General features: G+C 41.4%; 1 protein-coding gene across 1 annotated transcript; it reads right to left on the reverse strand.

Annotated features, from left to right (window-relative positions):
* Positions 1-8,950: 8,950 nt before the first annotated feature.
* LOC139456311 (protein pelota-like) lies at positions 8,951-25,677 on the reverse strand. The gene is made up of 12 exons (XM_071237940.1): positions 25,526-25,677; positions 24,100-24,192; positions 23,027-23,177; positions 22,446-22,536; positions 20,335-20,498; positions 19,415-19,475; positions 19,033-19,073; positions 17,615-17,735; positions 16,842-16,962; positions 15,760-15,831; positions 10,212-10,318; positions 8,951-9,403 (listed from the first exon to the last, which is right to left on the reverse strand). Exons 1-12 carry the CDS (start codon positions 25,564-25,566, stop codon positions 9,321-9,323), a joined length of 1,146 nt encoding a protein of 381 aa, XP_071094041.1. The 5' UTR covers positions 25,567-25,677; the 3' UTR covers positions 8,951-9,320.

Here is a 25,677-nt window from a genome sequence, read left to right on the forward strand (position 1 = left end):
GAAGTTATTCTAAATGAACCGGTTGATTACAAAAGTAGGAACTACATGCTGGAAATAGGAACCGATACTAAGCTTGACGAAAAGAATAGGAAGTCCCCATCATATATCGACATTCCACCCGTGATTATCCAGTGTATTATATATTTATCCATAAAGTAATGAGAAATATGATACACTGAATAATCGAGTATACCTCTTTTCTTGTGTGCAATGGGGATACACCAATCCTTTAACTAGCCTGATAAATGTGCTATTTCATGGAGAAATAATGATAGTTTGATGAGTTTGGCTACAAAAACAGTTTTACTGAACAAGTTTCCTGAAAACTATAATGCACACTCCAGCACTTGTCTAAGGCGTATACAGAGGTTCACAATTAAAAATTGAACAGGTCATGAGTTATACTCTGGAAATAACATCTACCCTGATTTAAACATTAATCTGACTTGTTACTTTGAAAACGTAAAATAATAATACAAATAAATGCGACAAAACCCTTTCCATAGCGGACAGAATAGGTCTTCAGCAACCGTGCTTGCGGCAAGAGGCGACTATGCTTGTCGTAAGAGGCGACTAACGGGATCGGGTGGTCAGGCATCTGACTTGGCTGATACATATTATCGTATTCCAAATGCGTAGACTGGTGCTCATGATGTCAGTCACTGGATTGTCTGATCCAGACTCGGACATTTACAGACCGCCGTCATATAGCTGGAAAATTGCCAAGTGAGGCGTTAAACAACAAACAAATTGTTATAAACACCGTTTTTAGAATCCATTCGTTCAGAGACCATCTATTATATGGTCTCTGATTTGTTCAACTATTAGAATGGACATGAGTGAGTGGGTGCCTGCGTGAGTGAATGAATGATTTGAACCTACGATCTGTCACGCCTTATGGATGCAACTGCATAGTGAATAGCGGCACCTCAGCCTAACCCCATTTTAAAGCTGAACCGTTTCTAGTTGCTGAGTTAAACAACATTCACTCACATTACTGGATCTTTTCAGTTTGCACTGCACTGATTCGCCCTGTGGGTGTCGGGGTTAGGACAGGCCCACAGCAACCTATGCTTGTCGTTCGAGGCGTATAGAATGGCGAGTGCCCGGACAGGCTGGCACGGTGACTTGGCGGATTGTGTGTCTTAAATCTACGATGGCATGAATCGTTGCTCATACTATCAACCATTGGATTTCTGGTCCAGACACGGTTATTTACAGGGTGGCGTCACACAGATAAACTATTGCTGAGTCCGGCGCTAAACAACAAACACACTTTAGAATCCAGCCATTCTATAGTCACGTGTGAGAATGAGTGTACCATCATATTCACCATTTCAGCAACACCACGGAATGTCAGCTTAATGCCACAGGCCATTGACATTTACCCCTCTGATAAAACCACAAGCCATGCATCTGTTGTGAATCCCATGCATAATGAGCGGTGTGCTTAACAAATAGCTGTTAAAATAAAAGACCCAGGAAATTCTTGAAATTTGAGGTGAGGTGAAATGGGTTTTAACGTCGCGTCCAAGATTATTATTGCACTTATATAGCGACGTGCATGTACGTGTGTGTGTGTTTGTGTGGCTGCTTGTACTAGTCCGGACTGATGCCGATTTATAGTGCTAGCTATAAACCATGCCGCAGTTTAACATGAATACCCCACTCAGACACAGTATACTGACTCCGAGCCGACCAGTCCTTGTTTTAGCCCCTTAATGCCGAGCGCCAGACAGGGTAACAACAAGTACCATCTTTTAACGTCTTTTGGTATGACGCGGTCGGGATCGAGCCCCGGACCTTCCGCTCTCCGGGCGCACGCTCTACCACAAGACCACGGAGGCGGTCATACAGCTTGGAAGAAGAGATAGCAACTACTTAGACACAACCAGCGATGGCAATATATTGCTGGCCCTCGCAGGCAGAAAAAAGCATGTATTGTCTGGCAACATGTCTTGCTTTGCAGGTTTGAGGAGGCGAATTGAAATATATAATTCTTTATCATCCAAAACTGGCTCCCACAGGAGATATCGCTTGGTTGAGATCAAGCGATATCTACATTGTTTAGCAGACTCCGACTCCAGGACCCACTTGCACAAAGCGATCTTAGCGCTAAGATGATCGTAACGCCAATACTTTAACATAGACTTACAATAGTCGCTGCGCTAAGGTCGCTTTGTGCAAGTGGGCCCAGGTCCATTGTCTGTCGTGTGAATTTACGTTGTCTTTAAGCAGACTAAGCTTATATTGTTGATCGATTTGAGAACCATAAATGAGTCTTGGTTTCACCACTATCAGCCAGAGACTAAACAACGGTCAAAACATAGCATACAATGTGTAAAGCCCATTTCTGGTGTCCCCCGCCATGATATTGCTGGAATATTGATAAAAGCAGTGTAAAATTAAACTCACTCATTCACTCACTGGTTCTCTTGAACTGTCACGACCATCAAGAGTGAGTGAGTGAGTGAGTTGGTTTCTATCGCGGCGTGTCAGCTTAATGTGGGAGGAAAGCCCGAGGTGATGCAGGTCTCAGACGTTTACCACTTCGGTGAAACCCACGAGCACGGGTATGGTGCTGACAAACCTAGAAACATAATCAGGGCGAACCGGGATTCGAACCCACAATCATAGGTTTCTGGCGTGCCCAAAGGGACGCAACTCTGCACAGCGAATCGCTGCGCCTTAGACGAATGGGCCACCTGTTCCCCCTGACCATCAAGAGACTGCAGGGTTCCCTACACTATTGCTTGTTTGTGTTGTTTAGCGCCACACCCTGCATTATCCACTGTGGCCTGTGAGCAAACAAGTCCGGTCCAGACAAAATAAGGGATCGATATTATGAGGGTAATATGAAAGCAACTAAGTAAAGTCACCTCTTACGACCAGCATAGGTTGGAACCAATCCTAACCCGGATCCTCATTAGGCTTCACTGTTGGTAATCATTATAGACGTCATCAGTCTCTGGTATCTTTTGGGGCACGGGAGGCCGGTCATCTAAGGCGCCGCGATTCACTGTGCAGAGTTGTGTTCCTTGGGCACGCCAGAAACCTGTGATTGTGGGTGTGAATCGCCCCGATTATGTCGCCTTTTTACGGCAAGCATGAGTTGTGAAATGTGTGACCAATGATCATTGAAACAATGTCCAGAATACTCAAAATACTTAAAATACTTCTGATGTGGGAACAGCCATCAAAATCAATGAAGAAAAGGAAGTTATCAAAGCAGCCACTGAGAGAGGTTGTTGCAATCCCTTTTATAAAAATATTGTCATCATCCAATCATAAGTCATGTTTCAAAAGTGAATATTCTGCAGTCAGACTGACAAGTAAGTTGGGGAGCACAGGTGGCCCAGACGTCTAAAGGCAACGCAAGCAGTTTGCTGTGCAGAGTTGCTTCCCTTGGGCACGCCAGAAACTTATGATTGTGGGTTTGAATCCCGGTTCACCCCGATTATGTTCCTAGGTTTGTCACCACCATATCCATGGGTTTCACCAAAGTGGTAAACATCTGAGACCACTTCGGGCTTTCCTCCCACATTAAGCTGACAGGCCGCGATGTAACTGGAATGAGGTGCCACTAAAAGCAGCGTTAAACCCTACTCACTCACTCACTCTGGTATCTTTTGACAATGGTGGCCCACAAGCAAAAACACAAACAGAAGACCAGCAAATATTCATCTTGTTTTTAATTACCATTGTATCATATACAATTGATAACAAATGAAAGGTCACATGTTGATAAACAATTGTAATAACAGAAAACTAATACATCATAAATCATGAACAAATTTGGAGTATTGTAAAAACATGTGCAGGATCTTCACAATTCATTAAAATAGTTTTCAATGTCATATTTTCCATCTTATTTCCCACTGCTTGCATCCCGTCAGTTGCGGTAGAACACTGGAGAGGCATCATTGTTAATACACCCTAAAAGATGTAACCTAAAAACTGACTCTTTTGTATCAGAATAAAATAAGATGTATTTCTAGATTCTTACAACCAAGTAAGAGTGAGTGAGTGAGTGAGTATGGTTTTATGCCGCTTTTAGCAATATTCCAGCAATATCACGGCGGGGGACACCACAAATGGGCTTCACACACTGTACCCATGTCGGGAATCGAACCCGGGTCTTCGGCGTGACGCACAAACGCTTTAACCACTAGGCTACCAGACTACCCCTCAACCAAGTGAGAAGGCAACTTTGCCATAAAAACTCGCTACTGTGCCGAAGAAACTTCTTCTGTAATGATATAAATGACACCCAGTGTTGACAGTAACTGGTAGTTAACCACATTCAGGGTAGCTTTCTTTCGCATGTCAGAATTATATATATATATTTTTAAATTTTTGCAGGGAAAATCAGAAAACCATGAAAAAAAAGAGAGAAAAAGATAGGCCTGATTACCAATGTACCTAATCACCATATGTCCCTGACCAACTGTTTGACACCAGCGCTGTAACCAGTGGTCAAGTCTCTGTACATTTGAGGGCGACACTGATAGCACCTAAACACATGTGTACTTATGCCAGACTTAACTAAAGATGAAAATACATCAGTTCTGCAGTCTCAGCTGATTTAGCTCCAACCATGTTGTATTGGTTTTCAGTAAGCAATAGTCCAGCTAGCCTGTTAATTATGGAATCGTTGACTGATTCAGCTCCAACCATGTTGTATTGGTTTTCAGTAAGCAATATTCCAGCTAGCCTGTTAATTATGGAATCGTTGACTGATTCAGCTCCAACCATGTTGTATTGGTTTTCAGTAAGCAATATTCCAGCTAGCTTGTTAATAATGGAATCGTTGACTGATTCAGCTCCAACCATGTTGTATTGGTTTTCAGTGGGCAATATTCCAGCTAGCCTGTTAATACTGGAATCGTTGACATATTCAGCTCCAACCATGTTGTATTGGTTTTCAGTGGGCAATATTCCAGCTAGCCTGTTAATACTGGAATCGTTGACAGATTCAGCTCCAACCATGTTGTATTGGTTTTCAGTAAGCAATATTCCAGCTAACTTGTTAATTATGGAATCGTTGACTGATTCAGCTCCAACCATGTTGTATTGGTTTTCAGTAAGCAATATTCCAGCTAGCCTGTTAATACTGGAATCGTTGACAGATTCAGCTCCAACCATGTTGTATTGGTTTTCAGTAAGCAATATTCCAGCTAACTTGTTAATTATGGAATCGTTGACTGATTCAGCTCCAACCATGTTGTATTGGTTTTCAGTAAGCAATATTCCAGCTAGCTTGTTAATAATGGAATCGTTGACTGATTCAGCTCCAACCATGTTGTATTGGTTGTCAGTAAGCAATATTCCAGCTAGCCTGTTAATAATGGAATCGTTGACAGATAAACCAGTGGTTGACATTATGAGCAACACCCTATGCCATGGCACCATGACGCACAATGATCCAACTTACAGAACCATACCATCCAAACAATCCACCGCTTAGAAGCTATAGTGTGATGGAGTCATAGTGATGTGATTTGGCCTGAATTTCATATGGCAATTTATTGCAATAATGATTCATGTATTGTGATACATACCACAAAATATAGTATGTGGTCTTCCTTCTGGATTGGTTATGAACCTGACTACAAAAAACAAACTCCCCCTGCACATTTTTTATCACTTCATAATTTGTTTGAAGTTGCTATGGTCACAACGGTTGCATTAGACACATTATATGTACAGTATATCGGAAACTGGTCGCAAAAAGTTTTGCTTTTTCTATTGCAGGAAACAGTTGCCATAATTTCAATATGACTTGTCCATTGCTGTCACTTATGTGAACTTGATGAAAAGATGCCTGATTTTGTAAACCCCAATATACCAGAATTTTCCAAATATTGTGATACATATTCATTATTACTTCATATCATGGTATATTGGTAGCTGGGGACTGCTGACTTATTATAAGACAGGTCCCCCTTGGGGTACACAAACTGTATCCCTGTCAAAGTGGAATAGCATACATATTGTAAGTACAAACAGAATACATTTCAGGGCCTGTAACATGTTACATCAGATGCATGGTTATAACAATTAAACAAAAATTATGAATTTATGAATTTTTGTATTTTCTTAAAAAAAAAAAAAAAAATTAAATACAACTTGTTACTCTTTACAGCATGTAACCATGGTAACTACCCACATAGTTCATGTGTTCTGTAACAATAATATCATATGTAGTTAAGAAACCCTGCATGTGGTTCACATGTTTTCAAAAACAATGTCAGGTTTAACGTAAAGGCCGACAACAGCAATAGGTTAGGCAGAAACACAAAATCAGGTCATCATATCGTTTAGTTTGTTAGGCCAAACTATGTGTGTTTCCCATATCAAGCAATCCAAAATAGGAGAGTTCCCTTTTTTTCTTCTCTCTTTTAGTTTGAATTCTTTGAAATTCACAATTATATTTCTTTTGAAAACAGTAAATGTGCATTTTATCAGTAAAAGCCTGATTTTTTTTCAAACAAAGAAAATGACTGGTTTATCTGGGTACTCCGGTTGCCGAAAGTATGTTTCGGTTTCTTTGTCGTTTTACGCCGCACTCAGCAATATTCAAGCTATATGCCGGCAGTCTGTAAATAATAGAGTCTTGACCAGACAATCCAGTGATTGATATCTCGAGCATCGATCCACGCAATTGGGATATGATGACATGCATCAACCAAGTCAGCGAGCCTGACCACACGATCCCGTTAATCGCCTCTTACGACAAGCATAGTCGCCTTTTACGGCAAGTATGGGTTGCTGAAGACCTGTTCTACCCCGGAGGAAGTATGCAAACCCAGTAATGTAATAACACCTGCTTTAGCTCTTCCACCACATAGCTCTGTTGTCCATTGGACAGCAGGTCAATTTTGACCAGGTTTCCAATATTTCTTTAAAGGAATACCAATATTTTTGCGATACAACATAGTTCCTCTTATACTGGCTAGACACCACATTTAACCATGGTTAAAATGCTACTGCCTTGTGTCAAGCTTGCAATTGGTGAGGAACTCTGGATATCTGCTGACAACACGTTACTGACCTGCTGACAGTGTTACTACAAAACAAGATCCTTCAAAATGGGACATTTTCTGTGAATTTCACTGGAATTTGTACTAAATTTATGTTAGCGCTACAAATGTGCACAATACCAGGATGGCGCTGAAATCTACAAGGAAGTAAAAAAAAGAAACAGATGATGATCATTCTCGTAAGAGTTTCCAGATTAGGGTAGTCTTGAAAGTGGAAACACACATATTTTTTTATTTGGCCTTAGACATGATCTGAATGCATATTGCTGTAACATACTTTTGTGTGTATTTCCATCCATCAGGTAACACCGGGAAACAGCAGGCTCAGTGTCAAAGAGCATATAACAATATATACAAAGGAACAACCAATTATTTTCAGCTGACATTTACCGTTTCGACGTAATAAGCATCCACGGAGATATTTGCTAGTATATTGGCAAGTGAACAATCCCAATTAGCACCCCTTCCGATTGATCAATGTACACAAGACTTATTTATTCGTGTATAATCCGCACTCGTGTGTTATATGCACCCTTAATTATTGGCCAATTAAATTCAGGAAAATATATCTGTCGTGTATGATATGCACATACTTTTCTTTTGTATCATTTCAGGCTGTCAGCATAAACTATGAAATTTACAATCTTTCAACTATGTTTTTTCTTTCACCAAAATAATATTCTAATAAGAGCCCCCTATTTCTAATTTTGAGAGCACCCCAGGCACTTATTACATCAAATACGGTATGCTCTTATGACAATGAAGTAACCCAGAACAAACAGAACAAGAAGGTCACCCTTGGTTTAACAGATCCATCCACATCTTAAGGGGAAATAACCCACATCCTTGCTTAAGGTTTTATTTCAACCAGAATCATATTCATCCTACATGATACAATGTCTGTGGAGAACTAACTGGCTATGAACACACTCTTTCAATCATTCAATGACAATAACTTACAAGCATTCACAAACTCATTAATGACAGACTCCCAGGTTGGGCTCATTGGGGAACATTCACAGGCAGTCAGTATTTCTACAAATCCTCAAAAACCTCGAGTTTTCTATCATTTCAGACCATTGTCCTTTGTTTTGAAGTTTATTCTTATTAATATCAATTTATAATGTGGCATTCAAGTGGAGAGGCATCCAGACAGTCATCGTTTGAAATTGGCACTTGTCCTATAATCCATGCCAAACTGCCCATTGTTAAGGAATCATAAGGACAAGTAGACAATTGCCATCTTAAAACGGTTTTGTTATGTTATCATTAGGAGGACTAGTGGACTGAAAAACTGGCAGGTGTGTTTGTTTTATAATGGTTTTTTGATAACATCTTTAAGTGGCATTATGCAAGCTGTATTATATCACAATTCCAAATCTAGTTGTACAAGACTTTCTTGATAACAGTACCAGCATCTGTACCAAAACATTGCACTGAAAGAATAAAAGAAGATGAAATCTGAAAGTCTTCCTTGTTAACAGTTCTTGAGTTAAATTGAAATTGACTATATCAGCCACATCAACTAAAATGGTTTTTGTCAGGATATGAATAATGAATAGGCATACAATAATGTCACTAACAGCTACACGTCTTCAAGGCTTGTGAAAGACATATGCAGTATGGTGTACAAGCTCAGATGGTGCTACTTGTACACAAAAGATCCTGATGTATTGAGGCTCCAGCAAATCATTCTTGTCCTATACCAGCTGCTTAGTAGAGGTTGCAATCTTTCTAGCTCTGTTAGCTAACATACATGCCATGTCTTCAAAAGTGACTCTTTTCACTCCTTGCCCAGAAACCGTAAAAGATGACTGGTTCTGGAAAGGCCTAATCGCTTTGATCAGAGTCCCACCAGCCACCCCCGATTTTCAACGTCAGACTACTGTCAGCCTCTCTGTCAGCCTCTCTGACAGCATCTTGATCAACCTTAGAAGCCCCATGTACTATCCTGACAGCACCCCAACCACCCTGGCTGCTATTTGAACCACCCTGGCAGCCTCAATACTCACACTGGCAATCCCACGGAATATCCTTACAACCCCATGGACCACCCTGGCTGCTCTCTGAACCACCCTGGCAACCAATGGACCACCCTGGCTGCTTTCTGAACCACCCTGGCAACCAATGGACCACCCTGGCTGCTCTCTGAACCACCCTGGCAACCAATGGACCACCCTGGCTGCTCTCTGAACCACCCTGGCAGCCCGGGTGAGCCACCCTGGAGAGACATGTCCTCATCACAGATCAGCTTGTATACACATTCATAACATAAGGCTAGTCTTCATCATCAGAGTCATCCTCATCATCAGGCATGGGGAAGCGCAAGATGGCACACACACCGGACAGCTGGCCCAGCTCTGAGGGAGGAAAAGGTTACAATGATTAACAAGTAGTGAGTGAGTGCATGTCCTACACCGCAGTTAGCAACATTTCACCCATGGAGGTCAGTAAACAATTGGTCTGGATGGTGGGACAAAGAGTGAGATCAGTGGTCGATAACATGAGCATGTCTGACTACAATGATGCTAAATCACCCTCTCTAAAAACAAGAATGGGGTGCTGGAGACCTATTCTCATCAGAGTCCCAAAGGAGTGATCAACAAGTAAAACCAACAAATAATGTAAGGGTTAAAAACTTTTGATTCTAGCCCAACACAAGGTAAACTTAAGCTACTTTATTAATTCAACAACAGTTTGGAAACATTTGTCATTAGAACCATCAACAACAATTCAATTTTTCAAATTTGCTCTGGAATCATGAAAGAGAATAATGTTTAATGCCAGGCAGTAATACCGGTATTCCAGGTATATCACAACAGGCTGTAAATTATCAAGTCACGACAGAGCAAACCAATGGCTGATATCATGAGCAATGATCCATGTTGTCAGGGAAATGATAAAACACAAACTGTTTGTCACCTGGGACCCTCACGTTTGTCTCTGACATACCTGGTATCATCACTATTTGATAGTGATTCATAGACACATGCTCACAATATAGTTGGAATCGTACAATCGACTATGCTTTTGGCAGAGATTTCTATTGAATATGGAAAGGGTTTTGTCGCTTCTATTTTCTTACAGCAAACAGTGGAGACAGGGGACCTTTTCTGTCCCAGATTCCTCAGAGAGTCAAATCACAGACAACACACAGCCTATACTTACGTTCTCCCGACACATGTAAACTGGAGAATATCCTCACGTCTCCTCCATTGTCACGCACCTTGTCCACCAGGTTCACGTACCGCTTCCGCTGTTGTATGTCATTGGACCTGGAACAAGAAGCTGGCTGGTGAGGGACTTAAGGTTCACGTTGCCTCTCTACATATTCCAGCAACAATAGGCTGGGGAACGCCATAGTGAGGGACCTAAGTTTCACGTTGCCCCTCTACATATTCCAGCAACAATAGGGTGGGGAACGCCATAGTGAGGGACCTAAGTTTCACGTTGCCCCTCTACATATTCCAGCAACAATAGGCTGGGGAACACCATAGTGAGGGACCTAAGTTTCACGTTGCCTCTCTACATATTCCAGCAACAATAGGGTGGGAAAACACCATAGTGAGGGACCTAAGTTTCACGTTGCCTCTCTACATATTCCAGCAACAATAGGCTGGGGAACACCATAGTGAGGGACCTAAGTTTCACGTTGCCTCTCTACATATTCCAGCAACAATAGGGTGGGGAACACCATAGTGAGGGACCTAAGTTTCACGTTGCCTCTCTACATATTCCAGCAACAATAGGGTTGGGAACACCATAGTGAGGGACCTAAGTTTCACGTTGCCTCTCTACATATTCCAGCAACAATAGGCTGGGGAACACCATAGTGAGGGACCTAAGTTTCACGTTGCCCCTCTACATATTCCAGCAACAATAGGGTGGGGAACACTATATTGAGGGACCTAAGTTTCACGTTGCCCCTCTACATATTCCAGCAACAATAGGCTGGGGAACACCATAGTGAGGGACCTAAGTTTCACGTTGCCTCTCTACATATTCCAGCAACAATAGGGTTGGAAACACCATAGTGAGGGACTTAAGTTTCACGTTGCCTCTCTACATATTCCAGCAACAATAGGGTTGGGAACACCATAGTGAGGGACCTAAGTTTCACGTTGCCTCTCTACATATTCCAGCAACAATAGGCTGGGGAACACCATAGTGAGGGACCTAAGTTTCACGTTGCCTCTCTACATATTCCAGCAACAATAGGCTGGGAAAACACCATAGTGAGGGACCTAAGTTTCACGTTGCCTCTCTACATATTCCAGCAACAATAGGCTGGGGAACACCATAGTGAGGGACTTAAGTTTCACGTTGCCTCTCTACATATTCCAGCAACAATAGGCTGGGGAACACCATAGTGAGGGACCTAAGTTTCACGTTGCCTCTCTACATATTCCAGCAACAATAGGCTGGGGAACACCATAGAGAGGGACCTAAGTTTCACGTTGCCTCTCTACATATTCCAGCAACAATAGGCCGGGAACACCATAGTGAGGGACCTAAGTTTCACGTTGCCTCTCTACATATTCCAGCAACAATAGGTCGGGGAACACCATAGTGAGGGACCTAAGTTTCACGTTGCCTCTCTACATATTCCAGCAACAATAGGCTGGGAAAACACCATAGTGAGGGACCTAAGTTTCACGTTGCCTCTCTACATATTCCAGCAACAATAGGCTGGGAAAACACCATAGTGAGGGACCTAAGTTTCACGTTGCCTCTCTACATATTCCAGCAACAATAGGCTGGGGAACACCATAGAGAGGGACCTAAGTTTCACGTTGCCCCTCTACATATTCCAGCAACAATAGGTCGGGGAACACCATAGTGAGGGACCTAAGTTTCACGTTGCCTCTCTACATATTCCAGCAACAATAGGCTGGGGAACACCATAGTGAGGGACCTAAGTTTCACGTTGCCCCTCTACATATTCCAGCAACAATAGGCTGGGGAACACCATAGTGAGGGACCTAAGTTTCACGTTGCCCCTCTACATATTCCAGCAACAATAGGCTGGGGAACACCATAGTGAGGGACCTAAGTTTCACGTTGCCTCTCTACATATTCCAGCAACAATAGGGTGGGAAAACACCATAGTGAGGGACCTAAGTTTCACGTTGCCTCTCTACATATTCCAGCAACAATAGGCTGGGGAACACCATAGAGAGGGACCTAAGTTTCACGTTGCCCCTCTACATATTCCAGCAACAATAGGTCGGGGAACACCATAGTGAGGGACCTAAGTTTCACGTTGCCTCTCTACATATTCCAGCAACAATAGGGTGGGGAACACCAGAGTGAGGGACCTAAGTTTCACGTTGCCTCTCTACATATTCCAGCAACAATAGGCTGGGAAAACACCATAGTGAGGGACCTAAGTTTCACGTTGCCTCTCTACATATTCCAGCAACAATAGGCTGGGGAACGCCATAGTGAGGGACCTAAGTTTCACGTTGCCCCTCTACATATTCCAGCAACAATAGGGTGGGGAACGCCATAGTGAGGGACCTAAGGTTCACGTTGCCTCTCTACATATTCCAGCAACAATAGGCTGGGGAACGCCATAGTGAGGGACCTAAGTTTCACGTTGCCTCTCTACATATTCCAGCAACAATAGGGTGGGGAACGCCATAGTGAGGGACCTAAGTTTCACGTTGCCTCTCTACATATTCCAGCAACAATAGGCTGGGGAACACCATAGTGAGGGACCTAAGTTTCACGTTGCCTCTCTACATATTCCAGCAACAATAGGGTGGGGAACACCATAGTGAGGGACCTAAGTTTCACGTTGCCTCTCTACATATTCCAGCAACAATAGGGTTGGGAACACCATAGTGAGGGACCTAAGTTTCACGTTGCCTCTCTACATATTCCAGCAACAATAGGCTGGGGAACACCATAGTGAGGGACCTAAGTTTCACGTTGCCCCTCTACATATTCCAGCAACAATAGGGTGGGGAACACTATATTGAGGGACCTAAGTTTCACGTTGCCCCTCTACATATTCCAGCAACAATAGGGTGGGGAACACTATATTGAGGGACCTAAGTTTCACGTTGCCCCTCTACATATTCCAGCAACAATAGGCTGGGGAACACCATAGTGAGGGACCTAAGTTTCACGTTGCCTCTCTACATATTCCAGCAACAATAGGGTTGGAAACACCATAGTGAGGGACCTAAGTTTCACGTTGCCTCTCTACATATTCCAGCAACAATAGGGTTGGGAACACCATAGTGAGGGACCTAAGTTTCACGTTGCCTCTCTACATATTCCAGCAACAATAGGCTGGGGAACACCATAGTGAGGGACCTAAGTTTCACGTTGCCTCTCTACATATTCCAGCAACAATAGGCTGGGGAACACCATAGTGAGGGACCTAAGTTTCACGTTGCCTCTCTACATATTCCAGCAACAATAGGCTGGGGAACACCATAGTGAGGGACCTAAGTTTCACGTTGCCTCTCTACATATTCCAGCAACAATAGGCTGGGAAAACACCATAGTGAGGGACCTAAGTTTCACGTTGGCTCTCTACATATTCCAGCAACAATAGGGTGGGAAAACACCATAGTGAGGGACCTAAGTTTCACGTTGCCTCTCTACATATTCCAGCAACAATAGGTCGGGGAACACCATAGTGAGGGACTTAAGTTTCACGTTGCCCCTCTACATATTCCAGCAACAATAGGCTGGGGAACACCATAGAGAGGGACCTAAGTTTCACGTTGCCTCTCTACATATTCCAGCAACAATAGGCTGGGGAACACCATAGTGAGGGACCTAAGTTTCATGTTGCCTCTCTACATATTCCAGCAACAATAGGCTGGGGAACACCATAGTGAGGGACCTAAGTTTCACGTTGCCTCTCTACATATTCCAGCAACAATAGGTCGGGGAACACCATAGTGAGGGACCTAAGTTTCACGTTGCCTCTCTACATATTCCAGCAACAATAGGTCGGGGAACACCATAGTGAGGGACCTAAGTTTCACGTTGCCTCTCTACATATTCCAGCAACAATAGGCTGGGAAAACACCATAGTGAGGGACCTAAGTTTCACGTTGCCTCTCTACATATTCCAGCAACAATAGGCTGGGGAACACCATAGTGAGGGACCTAAGTTTCACGTTGCCTCTCTACATATTCCAGCAACAATAGGGTGGGAAAACACCATCAATGGGCTTCAGAAGACGTAAGTAAACACCTTAACCCAAAGGCTACCACCTGGTGCTGTTGTACAAATCAACCTTAGTGCTAAGATTGTCGGAAGTCTATGTTAAGGTATCGGTGTAACGATCACCTTACGATCGCTCAACCTGGACTCTCTATTTATCAGAATGGCAGCAAGATCAGAACAGTGGAAACCAAACTTCACAGACTTTGAAATTCACTCAAGTTCACTGGCCCTAGACTAGTCAAATTGTGCTGAGGACATGTAATAATCCTCATTGACTAGTACTTGTCTAGCAGCATTTGAGGGCCAAAATCTGGAACCAGTTCTCAATGCTTCAAGTTTGCTACAAATTGCAACACAATAAACGTGACAGAAAGTGTAAACATAGAAACATTGTTTTTCTTTCAAGCAGGATTTGCTAAAAACTCATAGAACTAGTGAAAGGATTTTGCTACACGTCTTCTGAACTAGTCTTATAAACAATAACAAATTTCTAATTCTGATTTACACAATGTACCAGTAATGGAATCTGCAAGTCAAATACACCTCAACATTTCTGATAACAGACATGTTTACAACAAATGTGACCTAAGAAACAGCCTTACAATCCTTGGGAAAGTAGCAAAACAACTGTTTAAAAATTGTTAGGATTGAACTGTCTCAATTAAGGACTAGTTATTTGGGAAAGAGTATCTGAACCAAGAGCAAATATATCATAACAAATAGGTTACACTGTACTGCTCATTCTCCACATACAATAGTTCATCCGAGAAAAACCTTGGATGGAAGGTCCCCCATCCAAATCTAAAAGGAGTGAGTGAGTGAGTGAGTGAGTGAGTGAGTGAGTGAGTGACGCCGCTTTTAACATTATTCCAGTTATATCACGGCATGTCAGCTTAATGTGATGCAGGTCTCAGACGTTTACCACTTCGGTGAAACCCAGAAGCACGGGTATTGTGCTGGCAAACCTGGAAATATAATTGGGGCAAACCTGCATTCGAACCCACAATGGTAGGTTTCTAAAAGGAGAGATAAAGTGGGAGAGGCATACAAACTTATACATGCACTAATAACGACTTACCTGTAAATCTGACTGCAGAATATTCACTTTTGAAACATGACTTGTGATTGGATGATGACAATATTTTTATAAAAGGGATTGCAACAACCTCTCTCAGTGGCTGCTTTGATAACTTCCTTTTCTTCATTGATTTTAATGGCTGTTCCCACATCAGAAGTATTTTGGGTATTCTGGACCTTGTTTCAATGATCATTGGTCACACATCTCACAACCCATGCTTGCCGTAAATGGAGACTATGCTTGTCGTAAGAGGTGAATAACAGGATCATTTGGTCAAGCTTGCCGACTTGGTTGAGGCATGTCAACTCCCCCCCCCCCTTCCCCCACTCCCCCCTCCAAATAAATAAATAAACATTACACAACTAAAAATGAGATAACTTGTACATGTATGAGAATAATCACTGGTCATGTCCACGTTTCAAATGCACAATACCAAATGTTCTTACCGAAAGAGTTCGTCCGACACCAACAAGATCTCCACAGCCTGCAGGTCGGCTGCCTTCTCCACATGCTTCACCCTGGAATTAAAACACTTCAGTTCATAACATGTAACCACCATTGATACTCACAACACCGTTTTTCCCCATCTGTTCTGACCCCATCAAGCATCATTTAAATGAAATACAACAAATAAGGAATTGGAGGCAACCACAATGGCCAGTGCAAACAATTTTCTCTCCCAATCAACCAGAGCACCTGTGTGAGATCTTGTGAGATGTGTGTATACTTGATACAAAGTCTAACTAGTGCTTAGTTGTGTTTTTCAAAAAAAATTGTGTCTACTCAAAACAACCAGGGATTGGACTTTGAGATAACTGGGTTTGACTGTAAATAAATAGACAAAGGAGTCATCTTTCACCAAGTGTCACTTCACCTTGCTCCAGCAACATTTTCCCATTGTCTGCCCTTGTCTATTTGTACACATTACAGATCATGACCCAGTCAACATGATCAAGGCCCCTTCATTCAAGAAACAGAATCATTCTGCTGGGTTTCACAATCTAAGTTTTCAGCCCGAGTCAGTTCTGTTTATCTCTGTTAAGAACATTACTACAGTCTCATCAAAGCTTTGAGTGAGAGGAACGCCCCAAATGATGCAGTCCTAGTCACATACACACTATCATGGGTATGGTGGCGACAAACCAAGCTTAGTGATTTGAGGCATAGACCACAGGAACACCTGTGCCACTCTAATTAAGCTTCCAGCACCCCATTCAGGGTAAGAATTGGTCCTGAGCATCCTATGTCCTGATGGTTGGCTTGGTGACTTAGTTGATAGTGTGTCATCATAACCCAACAGGGTGGATCATTGTGGATCGTTGTGGATCGTTGTGGATCATTGTGGATCATTGTGGATCTCATTGATCCCTTGATTGTCAAGTTCCAGGCTTGATATTTAACAGGTAGCCGTCATTTAGCTGGAAAATTGCTGAGTGTGGCGTTACACAACAAACACACAAAACCTACTAAGCTCGAGCAAGCTGGTGGTCATGTTTTTCTCCAGCCTACACTCTGTGCTGAGACCTACCCATAGTACGCCCTGTTGGGATCGGTCTGCAGCATCTGATAGAAGTCCTCCAGGGCCCTCACTTCCCCTGCTGCCTTGGTGTCTGCCAGCTTGGACGTCACAGTCGGGTCCGACAACACCTCTGCAAGCAAGCATTACTTGTTTACAAGTCAGAACAAAATGACATTGAAACTTTCGAGAAGCACACCATATCTTAACAATTACACTTGGGAATGTCTGTACATAAATAAAAGTTGCACAGCTGCATACTCATAATTTCAAATTAAGACAATTACTGTACAGATTAACAGATCATATTTAAACTGAATCATTAAAAATCAACAATAAAAACAACAGGGTTTTTTTGGTTTTAGTTCACAATAATCATGCCACTGTTTATCATGTAATTTAACAATAGTCCATTGTTTTATATTTTTAATAACCTTAGAGCTGTAAGAGGAGCTGTTAGCAGGAATTTCCATCACATATATCATATTCATGTGCATTTTATAAACATTTTGGTACTACTTTATTTAGGAGGGAACAAAATGTATCATGTGATGAGTCATGTGACACAATAACAAGCACCTGTTCAGAAAGTGTTTAAAGAACATAAAAGTCCTCAAGAGAACTCCTATCTTTACATTGTTCTGATATTAACAAAATATGAATGGAAAAAAACAACACAAAACCAAAAAAGAATAACCTTTGTCTTAAAAGTTATGTCTCAGACATTATCTTCACTTAAAGAAGTTAAGAACTTCCAGTGAATACTGTCCTTGATAACTGCTTACCCTTCAGTGAGTGTTTGAATCCTGAAGATGAGTGCACAAGGACAAACTTGGACTTGTTGTCAATCAGCAACTTGTAGTCATTCTTCACAGCTGTGGTTGTCATGTACTCATGGAACTGATCCTGAAGTAAACAACAAGTGGTAACATGTAACGTCTCAGTCAGCAACATTCCACCTATATCACATCTTCCCGAGGCAAGAGAGTTAACTGACTTTAAAAGTCGTTTCCATCCTTGTCGCACTAGTGAAATTTCATGGCTCGATCTCAGTGCCACCAATGCCAACTACGAGTTTTGTCCCTTCTGTGTCCCTCATTAACCAATCAGATTCTACCACTGATATAACTTGCATTTGCTTCACACGAAATGGCTGCACCCGGTCAAGATGATCTGATCAATAATTAAGATTCATGTTGTAATCACTTCAGTAAGTTGATCATACACAGGATAAGATTTGGAACATATCTGTCGATGCCCAGTTGATGCTGCACATTCTTTTCAAATCCTACAATCGTCTGAAATCTGACCGGATGTCGATTCCCTTAGATTTTGATTGGCCTCTGCATAGACTTTTTAGGCCAGCCAAAATATAACTCCAAATTCCAACCTAGGTCGGCAAGAGTTAACACCCTTGCCTCAGGAAGAATCAAGCTCCTTCCCAGCGCGTGACACCTTCGTTACACTCTCAGTAACATCGCTGCCACCAGTGTGTGCACGCCCATTACAAGTATCTTGAAATTTGCCCTCTAACCCCAAATGAAGTAACGTTCATACTTTTGTTTATGTCTTTGGGAATACCATCATAGTGAATTTTGAAAAGGTTTATGACAGATCATGTTTTCCAGATGAATTTACTTTGTTGTTTGTATAATCAGATTGGTTCCAGATTGCAGACTAATGGAAAATCAATCGACTTCTCCCTTACCTTCTTACTATATCAATAACATGATAGTTTTAATGGGTGGGTGGTGAGTGGGAGAGTGAGTGGGGAGAGCGAGTGGGGAGAGTGAGTGAGTGAGTGAGTGAGTGAGTGAGTGAGTGGGAGAGCGAGTGGGGAGAGCGAGTGGGGAGAGTGAGTGAGTGAGTGAGTGAGTGAGTGAGTGAGTGAGTATGAATTTACGCCGCTTTTAGCAATATTCCAGCAATATCATGACGGAGGACACCAGAAATGGGCTTCACACATTGTACCCATGTACCGGGTCTTTGGCGTGACGAGCGAACGTTTTAACCACTAGGCTACCAGACCGCCCCTCTTCCCGAATGAAACTTCAACCAATGTCATCAGGATCACAACAAGTCTGGTCAGTTGTGTTGGTTAGCAATCTGAATATTGAATCAGTCAGATCAATCAGCAATGGACAGGACTATCAATGTGTTTTGTAATTTATAAAGTCTGATAACATAACTTGTTGATACCAACCTTTACAAAGCCTGGACTTGCAATAAGCACACATTTAACAACTGAAAGAAAAGAACACGTATTAGAAATTGGCACTAGTCCTATCTATAGCCCTTGCCAAACTCCCCAATAGTTAAGGTGTCATAAGGACTAGTAGAAATTTGCCCTTTTTAAAGGTTTTTTCTATATCATGCTATATGTTATCATCATATTAAGTAGGCTAAAGCTGTTAATTTCTACTGCTGAGAACACATTTTTTTGTTGAAATGTTATTCTAATAACATTGTTAATTTTGTATTTGAGTATTTACTGTTTCAGTAACAAAGTTACGATTGTTTATTACAAAAATAATTGTCCCTTTCGAATGAGATTTCAATCATTCTACATAAAGTTTATCACTTACTGTCAAAATTGATGTGTCTCAATATTGCTTGAACAATCTGATCATAAAACCTATTAAGACCCTGAAAAAAATATCAAAATCAAAATTATTGCCAGCAAACAATGTTGTTATAAACAAATTTTGCATAATCATGCTCAACTTAATTCCACCCAGTTTGAAGTAGAATCATTACAACACATTCTTGTTTGTTTGTTGTTTAACGCTGCACTCAGCAATATTTCAGCTATGACAGCAGTCTGTAAATAATCTAGTCTGGACCAGACAATCCAGTGATTGACATCATGAACATCGATCTACGCAATTGGTATCGATGACATGCCTCAACCAAGTCTGCGAGTCTGACCACCCGATCCCGTTAGTCGCCTCTTACGACAAGCATAGTCGCCTATTACGACAAGCATGGGTTGCTGAACACCTATTCTACCCCGGATCTTCACGGGTTTACAACACATTCATCACACTTGCCAGTGTTTGAGTATACGGTGTAGCTGTAGAGATGTGCCATCACTTCTTTATTTATACAAGGAGTTTGTGATAGCAGGATCCTTGTATTGTCATTATGTGACTATCAATACGCTATCAGATGCAACCTTCAGAATGTGGGGAATTGCACACATGAGTCTTCAGCATGATGAGCCAATAGTTTCACCACATCGCTCAACATCCACATCCACATCCACTCCCCAACTCACCACACACGTTTTAGCAATATCTCGAAGGGAAACACAAAGACTAGACTTCACACATTTTAATGAAGTGTAGAATCACACCAGGGTTTTCAGCTTGACAAGACAATGCTTTTACCACTTGACTACCCCCACCCCCAACCTGACACATTGTGAAAGTGTTTGCACATGTTTTAGAATTCTCCAAGCAATATCCCAATAGAGAACACACGTGGGGAATTGAACCCAAATTACCTTGGTGTGTTGATCACACATCCCCTTCCTCTTCCTGGGGATGTTGACCTCTATCTTTGCCCTAACCAGCGTCATACTGGATGTGACAAGACACACGTGGGCAAGCCCCTCCTGCATCACCACGGCGGCCAGGTCAGCGTGCTGCGTCGGGTCACAGGCATTCTCTGTAACAGAGAGTCATGATGAGAATAGACTGCAACAATCTTTCAATTGACAAGATAGACACAATTTTATGGATAACAACTTCATTAATACTGTGAAAAGCGACGTTTCGGTATAGATCCGTATACTCATTCAGTCTTGCTTGACAACGGTATAAGGATCTATACCGAAATGTCGCTTTTCACAGTATTAAAGAAGTTGTTATCCATAAAATTGTGTCTATCTTGTCATCCGTCAACTTCTAAGTAATGCCTATCAAACAATTTATTCTTTCAATAGTGGAAAGTTTTTTGGGGGGTTGTTGTTTTACGCCGCACTCACTATGTAAAGTGTATTGTGGTATTTTAATCAAGTGCCCCTGGCAGGCAAATTAGGACTCAACAATAGTCCAGCTATATGACGGCGGTCTGTAAATAATCAAGTTGGGACAGACAATCCAGTGATTGATAGCATGAGCATCGATCCATGCAATTGGGATCGTTGACCTGCTTCAACTAAGTCAGCGAGCCAATTGTGGAAATGAGTGAATGTTGTTTTACACTTTAATTAACATTATTAAAGAACCCCCTGAAAATCAGAGTTAGAATCAGTGTCCAAAATAACAGCCTGCCCCGTGGTTGATAACCTTTCTGTCGGGCTGTATGAAATTTTCCTCCACCTGCCTCACTGTCTGGCAATTGTCCTTGCGATGTCTCAATATTTATAATGTTTACATTGCAGGCAGGTCACTTTGAAGATGGTCAGGCAACATTAATTTCAAAATTATTTTACACATTTGTTAGAAATGGTCTTCAGCAAACCATGTCGTAAGAATGGGATTGGGTGGTCAGGCTTGATTTATTTACATACCGCTGGAATGTTGCTGAGTGTGGCATTAAATAACAAACAAACCTTATTACAGATATATCACAGTGGCTTCTAAATACCCGAGTAATTGATATGTAACGTCATAAATTGTCAGAGATTTTTTCATAAATGGGAGGATTTTGTAACTATTTGAATGAGGAACTGAATTAATCTTCATTAATGTCGACCATGTTAGTGATGAGTTGGGTTTAACGCCGCTTTTAACAGCATTCCACTTATATCACAGTGTGTCAGCTTAATGTGGGAGGAAAGCCCGAAGTGATGCAGGTCTCAGACGTTTACCACTTCGGTGAAACCCACGAGCACGGGTATGGTGCTGACAAACCTAGAAACATAATTGGGGTGAACCGGGATTCGAACCCACAATCATGGGTTTCTGGCGTGCCCTCGACCATGTTAGAGTGGCAAAGGCACATTCAAAATCATAGTACAGCCAAAGTTAGTCCCCAATTCCTAAACATGCTAAGGGCTCACATCTCAAATAAAATTTCTTTGACAAAATAACCTCATCATGATACATGTTTATGAAGCAGGAGATAAATGTACTTTCACACACGTTACTGGACAAACACATGGAAAGTGATGAACATATGAACACACTTAATCAGCATGTTAAAGAAAAGAATACCCATTTCATTTTTATCATTAAAAAGTATTCTTGTTGTAGGGAAGGTAGCATACCTACTAGTATATTGTGGAGAGCCTTACACTGAAGCTGACATACCTACCAGTGCTAGAGAAAGTGTGTGACTACGTCAAACTCTCTGGTGCAGGCAGTCACCACTCAACATTTGTTGATAACAGTATCCATAGCCCCAAACTTCCCCCGAACACTTACCCCAAATACACGGACAGCGTTGTCTCCACACCCTGCAGGTATGCCACCCAATTAATTATTAAATTTCAAAGGGCACATTAAATATGTTTATGACTGTAGCACACTTGCATGAAGCAATATTTCTGTTCCTGGGGTCAAAACACATGCTATAAATAATCAAGTCTGTTTAACATGGCAAGTCAAAATAAGTGTCAGTTGGCTATAACAGAACAAACAAGCTTGTAGCTTGAGAAGACGAGGCTACCTATCCTCTCCATGCTGACACTGTCCCACTCATGTTTGCCAATAGTAAACTGACGGTTCTGCTCCAGGTCTAGGGTGTGGTAGGCCCCCATCTGAAATGAAATCCAAAGTTGACAAACAATGTGAACGAGGATTTTTTTTAATGCTGCATTCAGCAATATTCTGGCTCTTTGACAGCGGCCTGTGAATAATCAAGTCTGCGCCAATACAGCAACTGAGATTTTGAGCAACTATCCTCACTATTGGGGTACGATGACATGTCAACCAAGTCACTAGGCAGGCTAGGGTTGTGACGATTCACCAACTGTGCCATCTGATATGTATCACGATACCTTGCATGATAAGTGAAACAAAGTGGCAGACGATGGTTTGTTGTATGTAGGTCTTTGGCACATAATGCAAGTACAATACAGTTTTAGAATTAAGTGGGGTCCTTCAGATCTTCAAGGGTATTTAAAAGCAGAGACTCCCTAGATGTCCCTGCCATCACGCTTAGTCGCACATACTGACTCTCACAGATGTTCCTGCTTTAAACTTACCCTGACATACTGGCTCTCACAGATGTTCCTGCTTTAAACTTACCCTGACATACTGGTTCTCACAGATGTTCCTGCCCTTGACCCGCAACACACACGCCTGTGTGTCGAAGTCGATGCCCTCCACCTGAATAGTCAGAGTTGTCCGCACCTTGTTGACGCTCACACTTCCTGTCGCCGACTCATTTTGGACTTTCCTAGAATTAGAGGAATAAAGTAACATTGTAGCTTGATATGGATCCACATGTTCAATTTAAATATCCTGGACCTTTGTAAAACCAAAGCAACTTTTCGGAAGTGACAACATCACAATCTCTCGTATAGCAAACTTGCCACATACTTTCACTCACTCAGAAGTGTAATTTGATTTCACGTTTTTTTCTTCGTAGTGTAGTTTGAACTGGTCTGAAATTGTAGCAAATGAACCAGGGAATACATTTGTTTTATTAAAATAGAAGGGAGATGACTTAGATAATCAAGGATGCTTGATATGAGAATCAATGATTTCATCATGATTGTAGATTATCATCATGATCATAGAAAACCTGTCAAATCCAAACTTCAGCGTACCATGGGCATCACCACAAATATTTTGAGCTTGTTTACCGACTGTTTTCAATTGTCTGCATGTGTGGTATTCAGTCTTTTGAGAAACTTGATAAAATATTCACAGATCTACCTTGGACTACCTTGAGATAAATTTGTTAAGAGCGATAGCCTCCCCTAATCCACAACTAACCCTGGGGATTGTTAAGGTGTGTTTGATCAGAAAGTGGTGCCCAACCCTAATGGTCCTAAACATGCTAAAGGGGTGCTTGATCATGTTGAACAAAAAGGAGACCCAAAGGCTGAGGATAGTGAGTTGGGTTTACTTCCCCTTTGAACAGTATTCTAGGTATCATAGTGTGGCCAAGGATAGAGCTTGGGGGTAACCTGCCCTTAACCCAAACACAAGTATCACTAATGACTGGGGGGTACGCAGGATTGTGAAGCGTGAACCACAGCCAGAGCGCTAAACAACTGCACACAGTAAACTTGTGTAATCAAATGTATTAAACAATTTTCCTTTGTGAAAAAGTGAAAAGCTGTATTTAATAGTAACAAATGACCATGAATCACCTAATAGTAGTTGAGCGTAGTGAGTCCGACACCTGCACCAGGTTATACGCATGCCACATGTCTTCAGCCTCCTCTGGTATCAGGGTTACAGACCTGAAGTCAAATGATAACTGTAAATTAATAAATTGGAACAAAACTCCAGCATAAGCATAAATGCTGATTATGCATGATGATGAGCTTTACAAAATCAAAAGTTGCTAGTCCAGTTCTAGTTGGAAAAGGTTCAGATTTCTACATTGATTTACATATATTTTAAAAATTGTAAAATTGTGTTTCAACTAAAAACAGACGACTAGGTAATAATCTCAGAAAAGGTCTAGGTTTCAAGTTGTCTCCTTATAACTTTAAAAAAGACAACTTGAAAAGAATTCAAGTAATGATGATAACTGCACTCTTAAATGTTTTCCAATTGTAAAATTATTGTTTTCTTGTCTTTTATTTCCTCCTAAAAAAAAAAATTCAAAAAAATGCAAAAGATGAAATTTCAGTATATTTTACTAATTGTCTTTTATGGTCCCAAATAAATTCTAGAATGTAATGATAATTGATATCCATTGACTTATCAGAGCACAATGTCAGTTATTAATGTTGACTTCAAATTTTATATGAATGTGCTTTATAGTAAAGTGCATGCACGTACGTTGAAATTATGTGTAAAATGTACAAATATGTTTCAAGTCGTACAATTACCATTAGGTCCCAAGCAACCTCTGCTTGTTGTTAGAGGTGTCTAAATGGTGGTCAGGCTCAGTGACTTGGTTGATGCATGTCATCACATCCAAATTACATGGATCGATACTCATGATGTCAATCTCTGAATTGTCTTGTTCAGACTTTATTAATAACAGACCATCACCAAATAGCTGGAACATTGCAGAGCGTGGGTTTAAAGAAAATCAATTAATTTATATTTCTAAGTCCAAATGACAATGAGAAAACAGACCTAGGCAAAAACTAAGTAAAAAAACTGTTCTCGACCTGGGTATCATCGACATGTACCAGGGGTACAATGTGATGTATCTTTTTGTACCATAGTTTTGTTTATATCTTCTTTTACCCAGCTTATTTCTTGGGACACATAGCTTTCTTGTCGCTAGTTTCACGATTCCTGTTCAGTCCATTTCGATGGTACCCAGGTCGAGAAAACTTTTTGTTTACCCCATCATTTGACGAGCCCAAATGTGCTTGGTGTGTCGTGTATAAACTAATGTCAGGTCATGATAGATTAAAAAATGACCGAGTCATACACTAAGAAATATTTTTCGAATTTCAGAATTTCGAATTCCATTTGAAAAAGTAGCATCACATCAATAAAAACTGAAGCAAAAACACAAGAGTCTTGCATTGAAGAGAGTAACCACAAGTGACAAGAGAGCCACCACGAATGACTGTTGATTTTTGTTCTATTCTATTTTTTTCTACTTACCCTTCACCGTTTTTCTCAATATCTCTGTGTAAGAGCTTCATGATATTCCTTTCTTCACCCAATAATTTTATTTCTAATGGTCCACTGAAGGACAGATGTTATACACGAAAAATAGCAATGACTGCAAAATTGCACATTTTGGCGTAACACGG

Source organism: Haliotis cracherodii, unplaced genomic scaffold, assembly GCF_022045235.1.
Source record: "Haliotis cracherodii isolate W230 unplaced genomic scaffold, xgHalCrac1.p SCAF_11, whole genome shotgun sequence".
Lineage (NCBI taxonomy): Eukaryota > Metazoa > Mollusca > Gastropoda > Lepetellida > Haliotidae > Haliotis > Haliotis cracherodii.